The sequence below is a fragment of the Aplysia californica genome, unplaced genomic scaffold (genome assembly GCF_000002075.1).
Source record: "Aplysia californica isolate F4 #8 unplaced genomic scaffold, AplCal3.0 scaffold00323, whole genome shotgun sequence".
NCBI classification, from domain to species: Eukaryota; Metazoa; Mollusca; class Gastropoda; order Aplysiida; family Aplysiidae; genus Aplysia; species Aplysia californica.
Window position 1 is genome coordinate 6921 of NW_004797593.1, and position 11565 is coordinate 18485.

The 11565-nt window shown below is 41.5% G+C and overlaps 2 protein-coding genes across 3 annotated transcripts in view; one reads left to right on the plus strand and one right to left on the minus strand.

Moving 5' to 3' along the window:
• Window positions 1–4377: 4377 nt before the first annotated feature.
• Window positions 4378–10086, minus strand: LOC101861745 (ankyrin repeat domain-containing protein 49). Of its 2 annotated transcripts, XM_005102372.3 has the most exons (5): window positions 9815–10086; window positions 8541–8623; window positions 7468–7585; window positions 6411–6571; window positions 4378–4885 (listed from the first exon to the last, which is right to left on the minus strand). In XM_005102372.3, the coding sequence occupies exons 2-5, from the start codon at window positions 8541–8543 to the stop codon at window positions 4535–4537; spliced, it is 633 nt and encodes a 210-aa protein (XP_005102429.1). In that variant the 5' UTR covers window positions 8544–8623; window positions 9815–10086; the 3' UTR covers window positions 4378–4534. The 2 variants fall into 2 exon arrangements, with proteins under 2 accessions (XP_005102429.1, XP_035826702.1); XM_035970809.1 differs by lacking the exon at window positions 8541–8623 and having other exon boundaries at window positions 9815–10084.
• A 103-nt stretch (window positions 10087–10189) lies between these two features.
• Window positions 10190–11565, plus strand: part of LOC106012302 — a 13613-nt gene continuing 12237 nt past the window's right edge. The window contains exons 1-2 of the mRNA XM_013084868.2: window positions 10190–10266; window positions 10964–11058. Coding sequence (XP_012940322.1) covers window positions 11015–11058 — 44 coding nt within the window. The 5' untranslated portion in view covers window positions 10190–10266; window positions 10964–11014. The remainder of the gene's footprint in view (window positions 10267–10963; window positions 11059–11565) is intronic.

Genomic DNA, 11565 nt, shown 5'->3' on the forward strand with positions numbered 1-11565 from the left:
TCATTTCGTAAGAGAGTCACGTCGACACAATAACGTCATTTCGTAAGAGAGTCACGTCGACACAATAACGTCATTTCGTAAGAGAGTCACGTCGACACAATAACGTCATTTCGTAAGAGAGTCACGTCGACACAATAACGTCATTTCGTAAGAGTCGTCACGTCGACACAATAACGTCATTTCGTAAGAGTCGTCACGTCGACACAATAACGTCATTTCGTAAGAGAGTCACGTCGACACAATAACGTCATTTCGTAAGAGAGTCACGTCGACACAATAACGTCATTTCGTAAGAGAGTCACGTCGACACAATAACGTCATTTCGTAAGAGTCACGTCGACACAATAACGTCATTTCGTAAGAGAGTCACGTCGACACAATAACGTCATTTCGTAAGAGAGTCACGTCGACACAATAACGTCATTTCGTAAGACAGTCACGTCGACACAATAACGTCATTTCGTAAGACAGTCACGTCGACACAATAACGTCATTTCGTAAGAGAGTCACGTCGACACAATAACGGTCATTTCGTAATTCAGTGTCAGGAAGCAGCAAGACAGATAAACAGAAACGATAGAGGAAAAGCAAAGAAGTAGGACCTACCAGAGGCACCCTTCAGTCTCCTGTTCGGTGTTTCTTTCTTTGTATTGCTGACCTATACATGTCTAAGTCGCTTTGGATATCGGCGGAGCATTTTTTTTCTTTTTAGATAGGAAAGGAAAATGAATATGATAAACTTTCCTCAATGTCTGTTTTGTACCCCAGGGGGGATATCCTATCCGTACGCCCTGGGGTCATTTTGTACACCCGGGGTTGTATTCTTCACATTTTAGAATACTTCTAGTACGAAGATATCTTTGAAACTTTCAGTATTTCTCAAAAAATCATTTTGACAGACTGCTATGCAAAGCGTACGGATCCGATTAACGGGTAAATTTCCTCTTTGGAAAGTGGTGGCACAGAGTTCCCCACGTCGTATGGATACGATAGTAAAACACGACGTATGGATAGGGTTAAACAATATGGTGGTCTGGACATCTGACGGGTACATGTATTTAGTTTTTGTAAGAGTTTTAAGGCATTTGCTTGTTTTGTTGGGTTTTTGTTGTTGTTGTTGTTGTTGTTGTTGTTGTTTTGGGGGTTTTTTTTGTTGTTGTTTAGTTGTTGTTGTTGGGTTTTTTTTGGGGGGGGGTGTTTTAGTAAGGTTTTACCGCGCTCGCAACTGCATAAGGTCATATGAGCGCCAAGGGGTGGATATCAACAGAGAAGTCCAAACGGGGAATCAGACTTACTCTGCTCACCACTTTTGCCTCAACAACACAAAGTCTGCTTCAACTATCAAGGCACCCCGGAAATAGCACTTCACAAGAGAGTGACAAAGATACAAAAGAAGAAGAGGAAAAATGACGATAGTAAGGATGAGGAAAGAAAAAGCAGTTCCCCTTATGTATGTACATGTACATGTTGTTCCGGCACAGTATGAGCATGACATTGATGAATCAGCCCATTTACAATTCTACTGTGTATAAGAACATGTCAATATCCCCTCTTTGGGAATGGCCTAAAGACAATATCAGTCAGTAGCACTGCCCTTGGGTGGGGTTGACGGTTCATCCGCTACCTCTTTTTTTTTGTAAGTGTTTTACGGCGCTCGCAACTGCATAAGGTCATATGACCGCGCCGGACACACCTAATAGTAAAACTTTCAGTTGGTAGGAAATTTTGAATTTTGCCCGGGTGGCGGCCTAAGCTTACTCTTATCGATTTTAGACCACCATGGGATCTTAAATGTGCGCAACGTGCACACGGGCTCTCCGAGATTTTTCGCCCTTGTCCGAGAAGGCTAGGTGTAGATCTTTCCTACCAGAGGATCAAGGGTGTGGCTGAAAGACAGCAGTAAGAAGGAGCAAAGGAGTAGCAGTAGAAAGGCTGCAGAAAGAGTCAGGAGCCTAGAGGAGGGGGCGAAGGAGGTGAGGGGGTGGGGGCAGAAAGAGGAGACAAAAGCAGACGACAGAACATTGCTAGAGAGCAGAAAGGGAGGGGAAAGACAATTTTAGAAAAGAAAATTTTTTGGTCGCTACCCTGATTCGAACCCGGGACCCTAAATTTGAATGAGAGGCCAGCACCTTAACTTCTAGGCCACGAGAGCCCCCCCCCCATCTCTGGAGCTGACAGAAGTGAGAGGGATACAACGTCCCAGAGGAAAGACAGAGGTACCCGGCCCCCAGTAGTAGGGCCACTCAATACAACCACATCCCACACTAGCACTGAACTTATGTCTCCAAAGTGTGGCAGCAGAGAGCCTAACCACTACACCACAGATACCTGTAGTTGAAGTTGTCCTTGTTTCTGATGATGCCGCTATTGCTGCAGCTGCATGTCTTGTGTCTTATAACAAAGCCAAAAACACACACAAATATTTCATGAGTCGATTTACTTTCTTCAATTCGCAAGTTGAACATGAGAAAATATAATACAGTTGAAAATGTCCAAGTTAAGGTTTTACGGCACTCGCAACACAATTGGGTTGCATAAGTGCCAAAAATCAGAGGTGTTACAAGAGAGTAACAAACACAAAAAAAGGAGAGATGAGGATGATCAATGTTTTATAGGAAAGAAGGAGCAAACCATATCAGAGCACCTGCCAACCACCCACTTAAACATGTTACCAGTATGAGACAACAACTGCACATGACTTTTAAAAATGGTATTGATGGACAAAATCGAACAAGACAAACCATACACAAAGACAGACAAAGGGAAAACCATGTTGTCTTAGAGTGTTGTTTTAGTAGAGGTTTTACGGCACTCGCAACTGCATAAGGTCATATGAGCGCCAGAAGATTAGAGGTGTTACAAGAGGGTAACAAACATAAAAAAGAAGAAGGGGAGACAAGGACGATAGATGTTTGATAGGAAAGAAGAAGCAAACCACACCAGAGCACCCGTCAACCACCCACTCTTAGAGTGTGCTGAACAACTAAATGAACTATTATAGCTAGGTGGCTGACGACAGTGGGATTCGCTACCCTCCCCTAGACGATGAATTACATATAATACATGGACTTTTTGTTGGATTTTTACAGTTTTAGTAAGAGTTTTATGGCATTTACAACACAATTAGGTCATACAAATGCCAAAGATTAGAGGCGTTACAGAGAGCAACAAACATAAAAAAGGAGGAGAGATATGGACGAATAGATGTTTGACAAGAAAGAAGGCGCAACCTCACCAGAGCACCCACCCACCACCCACTTCGGTTTTACATAAATTTAGCTGAGGATTAAACTGTAAATGACTGGCTGGCTGGTCAGAGCAGTCTTAAGTCCTGGTCTTCCCACAGCAGACGAACAAGCCACAAAGGGAAGAGAACTGGCAAACAAACAGCTAAGGGAATGTAGCTTTCTGCCGCCCTTGTAAAGGAATGGTAAAATTTGCACGCATTTACCGCAAGTGCTCTGTCAGAGGTGCCTCGAAAAATAAATAGGCAAAGAGTCAGCTTTACCTTTCTTTTCATATTGAATTTTAGTGAGAGTAATATAAACTTTGTATATATATACCTGCATGTGTTTTATAGTCCTGTACAGCCAAGAAAAATTTCCCTCTGGGATAATAAAGTATTGTCTTATCTTATCTTATCTTATCTTATCGTATCTTATCTTATCTTCAGCATTCTTTTGCCAGTCCAAGTCAAAGTGTGTCTGTCAAGAGAAAAAAAATAAATGAGCAAACCATCATCTCATAATACGTAGTCTTCGCCTGACCCTTTCCTATTCACATTCTTCACCTGCAGTCGAGGCAAATTTGTTCGACCTTCAGTACATTGAGCAGCCTCTCGGTGTTCACATTTTTATGCTCTGAGTGCCAGTCAAAGCAAACTCTCACTGCAGACGTCAACTCTAACACACTAGACCTCATTAGAAATGAAAACTAGGCTGCAGCTTCATGTCAGTGACCAACCAACTTTTATCAAAGCCAAGACTTCCACGGAAGAACTTCCTTCAGAGAAACAATCACATGGAGCACCTGGCTGACTTTCTCTTTAGTTTTAGGTTTAGTAAGGTTTTTACGGTGCTCGCAACAGCATAAGGTCAAATGCGCGTTAAGGGGTGGATGTCAACAGAGAAGTCCAAACAGGGAATCAGGCTTACTCTGTTGACCTCTCTAGCCTCAAAAGCACAAAGTCTGCTTTGACTATCAAGGCACCCCAGTGATAGCGGGTCACAAGAGAGTGACAAACATACAAATGAGGTAGAGGAAAAATGACGATAGTAAGGATGAGGAAAAAAAAAGCAGCAGTTCCCCCTATGCACAGTATGAGAATGACAATGATAAATCAGCCCATTTACAATTCTACTGTGCTTAAGAACATGTTAATATACTCCCTTTGGGAACGGCCTAAAGACAACTTCAGTCAGTGGCACCGCCCTGGCGGGGGAGGGAGGGGGCTTAACTCTCTCCAGGCTGAAAACTGGCACTGCACTTTTCCACAGATGGCAATGGGCCGGTAGAACAGGAAAGGCATACAGAATCATGAGTGAGCTGGCTTCAGCCTACACACAGAATCGTCCAGCATATCGAAGAGTTTATAGTGCGGGCTGTGTCTCTCGCACAGCTGCCGGGCCGTCTCGCCGGCGCGAGACACGATCGACACATCCACAAAGGGAGATCTCAGCAACAGCTCCAACATCTCCCCGTTCTGAGGCTCGGAGGCGGCCACGTGGAGCGGTGTGAGGCCGCCGTGCGTCTGTGCGTTGATGTCGGCCCCACTGCCCAGAAGGACCTGAGCGGTGTGAAAAGAGTTCCAGCGAGCAGCGCTGTGTAATGGTTGCCAGCCGTCAGCCGTCCGCGCTGATATGTCTGCCCCGTGGCCAATGAGCAGCTGTGGAACAAAAGGCTGAGGTTGTATTAATGAGTCTAAAGCTCTCTCCATCAAGTAACTGACGGAAAAAAAAGAGAGAAGCAGGAAACAATGATAGAGATTGTTTTATTTAGTTTATTGCTCTCTTCATCAACTCAAACTCATTCAGTGCTACATATGTACTACAGACGAGAATATGGAGGGGAGTTCACTGCTGGAGCACTCAGCATTGAATGAATTAATGACAGAGAAAAGGAGGGAACCAGGAGATAATGATAGATATTGCATTAATTAGTCTAATGCTTTTTTCATCAACTTAAGGACAGAAAACAGGAAAAAACAGGAAATAATGATAGAGATTATATTAATTAGTCTATTGCTCTCTTCCTCTTCATCAATTTTAATGACAGAAAGAAAATAAAGAGAGAGAAACAGGAAACAACGATAGAGATTGTATTGTTTAGTCTAATCTAATGCTCTCTTCATCAACTTAAAGACAGAAAGAAAATAAAAGTGAGAAACAGGAAACAATGATATTATTGATATATATACAGTGGAGTCCACTTAAGGACATCTGTGGATCCGCTACGTTTTCTTCGATTCAGCCAGGTTTTCAGTTTACATGTAGAAAGTTTGCTCAAATAGAGGATAAAAAGATTATGGATTATTTTTTTCTTTCGGTTCCAAATTAACGTTCTGGGAAGGCACTGCTGACCACTGCCACTGTTTACGGTAAAACCTCGTCATAGCGCCCAGCTTGTGATGAACGTAACGCTGGCCATAGAGCGGGGCTGACGGTGCAACAAGCTTTGAAAAAATAAAATGCTACTCTCTGCACAGTGCCCTGGTTCAAGGGAAATAATTCTGCCACGACTAGACGGAGTACACTAATACAATGAATTATCTCCCCTCACTTAAAAGCTGACGATATGGACTTCAGGTTTCCTCATAATCATAAGCTTGTAGAGTGGTGTGTAGTGTGTATGCATTGGCAAAACCTGGCAGTAAAAAGGGGAGGAAGGGGTTGGGGGAGGGGCGGGGGGGGGTTATAACGGGGTTTTACTATAGTACTCTATGTGTCACAACACAGTGGAATCAGGCGCTCGTCAATTTTTGGGCAAGTAGAGTAATTGGCACCATCTTAAAACTTGTTCATTTGTCTTTCTTTCAATTTAAAAAATACCCCTGTATCTTAAAAAGAAGTTGAGATTTTTGCTATTAAATGAGGTGGGGGGTCACCTGGTGTCAGAGGTAAAACTAGCGAGAAAATGGCCTTTGGTGACTTCCAGAGCTTGAGTGTCCTTGGAAACTGAAAATTTACATTTTCCGTGCCTTTGATCAACGATTTACATAAAAATTCACACAGAAATGTGTTTCAAAATTTATCTAAAAGATAATGACCCCGAGATAAAAAATAGATAAAATTGCTTTGCTAACAGTGAGAAACTGCTGGTTTCTTCCATTTTGTTATTTTGACGAGCCCCTGACTTCACCACCACGTCTCACAAAAGTTTCCAGGTTTTACTCAGCTACATAAGAGTCCTACCTTCGCCATCTCTGGGTGATTGTTGTAGGAAGCTCTGTGTAAAGGTGTGTACAGGTCGGCATCACAGGAAGAAACTAGGGAGGGATCGGAGCTCAGCACATCCTGAACTATGTCCAACAGATTGTTCTCTGCCCCCCACAAAATGCGTTTGGACGGATCATCTGGAGGAAAAAGATGGAGTGCATTTGAGAAGCTGTTTGTTGTTTTGTTTTATTAAAGTTTTACGGCATAAGGTCATACGAGCGCCAAAAGGTGGATGTCAACACAAAAATTCAAACGGGGAATTAGGCTTACTCTGCTCACCTCTCGGAGTCTCTAGCCTCCACAGCACAAAGTCTGCTTCGACTATAAGGCACCCCGGAAATAGCAGTTCACAAGAGAGTGATAAACATGCAAAAGAAGAAGAGGGAAATGACGATAGTAAGGATGAGGATAGAAAAAGCAGCAGTTCCCCCTAGGTTGTTCCGGCACAGTTATGAGCATGACATTGATAAATCAGCCCATTTACAATTCTACTGTGCATAAGAAAATGTTAATATCCGCCCTTTGGGAAAGGCCTAAAGACACTTCAGTCAGTGACACCAATCCAGGGGAGGGGGGAGGCATTGAGGCACAACAACAGATGTTTTACTGCTCTACAGAAAAATTAATCTATACCAAAGGCAGAAACAACAGAGTAAAGGTTAAAAAGTAAAAACCCTCTGTGGTAGCCTATCTAGAATGAGAAACAATTCATATATACACATAGGAAATAAAATGCATTCATACTAACACCGTACAAATTCATCATGTGCGCACATTCTGACTGCAACATTCTTTCAGACAACAAAAAATGCTCATACAAAAAATGACAAAGTTTATCAAGTTTATGACGTAACAGTCTTCCTAATTCTGAAAAGCTGTGCCACATATATATATTTTGCATACATTTTTCCTTCTCCCACAAGGAAATTTCAAAACCTTTATTTATTTGTTTAGAAAAGAAATGTTACAAAACTTACAATTACAAGTGAGCCCCCTTATGTTCACTAACACAATATCTAACCAGCAAACTCACTAGCTTTTTCCTCTTCAGTAAACTCCTCAATGTCATCGTCATCATCATCTTCTAAGCTCATAATGTTTTCCAGATCCATATCTGTCAGTTCGTGACAAATAGCATTCAGTTGTGAAGCCTGGAAAAAAAAAAAAAATCACACATACTATACATCCAGTTAACAATTTCATCCTAACTAACCTTGCTATTTGATCCCTTAATTAATTTCCAGCTACAATTCTGTCACATCCATGAGAGTCCTGTTAGTTTGTTTCTACCAAAGCACATACTGATACGCCTGTAGTTTTCAGAACCAGCTAGACAGTTAAAAAAGACGCTTTTGTGGCCAGTAAACCAGAGGACCAACAGGGGATGGGAGGTTTACAAATTATACATTTAATAATTTTACTTTTTTTAATGTCACCGTTTATTAAACATTTCTTTAAAATACAGGTTTGTATAAAACTCCAATATGTCTGAAAAATAACCATCTGCTACTGTTCAAGGAATATAATTAACACAAAGAAATTACCTCTGATGTATCAGTGATCGGGCCAACAAGCGGCCTTCTTCAAGTGCTACTATTTTAAGTGACGTTTTTGACAGACACAAGTTCCGGATGGATATTATCAAAATTATACGAGGTCTACAGTTTGTTCACTTTTGTCTCACTGCGGATAAAACAAGACAAAATCAAATCGCTCTATTCACCCAACTCAGATTTTTAGTTACGAGTCTAAAATATTAATGACCAACAGTATCTGGTACTACTTAAGGATGTGGGTCCTGTTTAACAATAACTATGGAGTGTGGGTTCTGGCTTCCGACTCCGCCGATGATTACTTCTGGTCCTAAACAATTATTTTTTTATGCGCGTGCCGACATATGGGAGAGATATCAAACCTAATTGCAAAACTTCAAATTACGGTCAAATAAAATTCCTCTCGTTGGGATAAAACTTCCATTCCGAAATATTGAAGTCAGTATCGATACCCAGTGCTCTGTGTGGATGATGCCAAGCCTAAACAGACGGGACCCACACCCTTAACACTTTCCTTGCGCAATGCATGTATACGTGCGTCAATCTGCCTCACCATTCGTTGCGGAACGCACGCCAGCGTGCACCGGCTGTCCAACTTTTCTTTGCGGAACGCACGTAGGTGTTCAGTAAAATTGACTGCAATTGGATTCAATGAAAGTATGAAGGTGCACTAAGGGATGCAACTCCCAATAATAAAGTTTAGTCATTTCTCAGTAATTGGGTAATCTACCTTTGACAATAGAGGAAGAAACAACTTCAAGAAACAACGCTATTACAATCGTGATTTCAACGCACTACCGCAGCTAAACATTTCAGTCAGCTGACAATCTTTAGCCTGTCTCTATACTTATACACACAGTCTTTCTTTCAACTAGTCTGCATAAAATTGCATTCTATACATTCAAGTTGAGGACTAACATTCTCCATTCAATTCCCTTTTCAGTGATACCCAATTTATACCAGTAGCATAAAAATTGACTTCACAATCCTCTTTATAAATGTGAGTGGTTGGCAGGTGCTCTGGTGTGGTTTGCTCCTTTCCTATCAAACATCTATCATCTTTTTCTCTCCTCCATTTTTGTGTTTACTCTCTTGTAACACTTCTAATCTTCCGCCCTTATATGACCTTATTGTGTTGCAAGTGCTGTAAAACTCTTACAAATTATCCTCTTTTTAAAAACATGCCGAAATACTGCATTTCCAAGGAATTGCGCAGAGTTGCTAGATCTAGCTCAGCGTGCGCAGGGAGATGAACTGAAAAAGCCCGAGAGCGAGGAAAGAGACTTTAGGAAGTACCCAGAATCTAAAAGCCTGTTCATAAAGACTTTATAATGATAGGTCATAGCAAACTATGGTTTCGACATGGTTTCTTTGATTTTAGCCTAAATTAAAGTGGGTCGAGAAACAGAAAGAAATTTAACAGGGTATTTACAGCCAGATCACTAATAAAATCCAGTGCCTGTTGGGGGATCGGACCTCAAATGCAAACAGATCGCCTGACTCGCAGCCTTGAAAACAAAAGCGTTTGTTTTTTGGGGTCACCATTGGTGCGTCGGCTTCGTTCGGTTTGTGCCACAATGGTCACTTTTCGCTCTCAATCTGGCTAGCCCCACCCACTAAACCAAACCAAACCGATCAAGCCAAAGGGGCACTGGACTAGATCTAGGTTTAGTTTAGATCTTAAGACATTAAAAAGTTGACAGATTTTCATCATCACTACAATTTAGATCCAACTCACGGGTGTGTACTTTTCGATTAAATGATTTTTATGCCTGTCCCAGCCAACCAAGGAGATTAAAAGTTCTAAGCTCCTTGCAGCCAACTCACCTTTTCAGTTTGAAATTGAAAAAGTGTGAAAATAACCCCATGTAAATAACCCCTGGAAACATGAAACAGCACACTCCAACAAAGATCTGGCGACTCTCAAACAGAAGAGGAACTCTGAGACCTGAAGATAGAAATCAAAATCTAGAATCTAGATTCTAGATTTAGATCTTGATCTAGATCTAGATCTAGATCTAATCTAGATCAAGACTTTAGATTAGAATTTAGAATAGATTTCTTTCATTCAACGCCGCTGTGTTTTTCCAGCTAGCAGTCAGTTTTGTCAGGATATGAGAGTTACCTCCCTGAAGTCTATTTCCGGTTTGTCCTTGTGTGCCCCGACAACGATGTAAACAATATTGTTATCGATTCTGGTAGGCTTGGTCTGTGAGCCTGTGACACTGGAAACCCCCACCGAGTGTGTGAACGAAGCAATGCCGTGTGTCCATAAAAAGGTCAGATTTTGGTTTTGATTGCTCTTAAAGACTAAGGAGGAAGATGTTGCGCACTAATTCTCCATCCTTTCGGAAACAATTCAAGTTCCTCCATTTATATAGGACTACTTTGAGTCTGAGTTAGAATCTATCTAGATTCTAGATCTAGATGCGCTGGCATAAGATATCTAGAATCTAGATTCTAGATCTCGATTCTAGATCTAGTTATGTAGAAGTCTTAAGTCTTAGTGTTGTTCGCCTTTCTCTGCGTGCTGACCGTCAGATGCCGTGTGCGTAGTCGAAGAGCGTACGCCCTATGTAGATCTAATCTCTAGCTATTGCAGGAAAAGTATGATATGAGGACCCCGCATACTTCAACTGTTGATGGGGCGAATTTAGATCTACAGACTTTTCCATTCAAAGTTCAGTATTTTGAGGGATACACCATGCATATATTCAGATAAGGAGACCACTGCCCCGCCCTTCACTTTAGTTTTAGATTTTTTGGGGACTGTTTATTAAAATATAATAATTATTATTACACTTGTGAATATATATGTGCAGGGGTTCAGAATCGAAGCTTTTTAAGTAGGCAAGCTACTCTGGGAAGATATAATATAGATCTAGTCCTAGACTCCAGGAGATAATTTTAGCTCTACAATCTCTTTATAATTTTTGTATTTTTCTCATATATGGTTTTAATTTCTTGGTTTTCTAGGTTGTGTGAAAAGACAACACGACGTAAAGGGAACTAGAAATCCGAAGCAAAATGCCTCCAAAAAAGAAAATGGGCCCTCCGGTCCAATCTACGGAGTAAGTAGCTAGATTTTGTTTCCTTTGTTTGTCGCCGAGAATGCTGTTGATGGATTTATTGTGGAGTTTTTGGGTTGATTTTTTTAGTAGAGTTTTTATGGCGCTCGTAACTACATATATATACGGTCATATAAGCTCCAAGGGGTGGATGTAAACAGAGAAGTCCTTACGAGGAATCAGACTTACTCTGCTCACATATCTAGCTTCAACAGCACAAGATCTGCTTCGACTATCATATATGGCACCCTGGAAATAGCAGGTCACAAGAGAGTGACAAATATACAAAAGAAGTAGAGGAAAATGACGATAGTATGGATGAGGAAAGAAAAAGCAGTAGTTCCCCATATGTTGTTCCGGCACGGTTATAAGCCTGACACTGATAAATCAGCCCATTTACAATTCTACTCACGGCGTACAGACAGCGCTCTTTTAGTTGGATCGGCGATGGAGTGACCGGGTCACGGCGGGCCGGTCACCCAGAGGTCACTAACCCGCCCTCCCGCTACC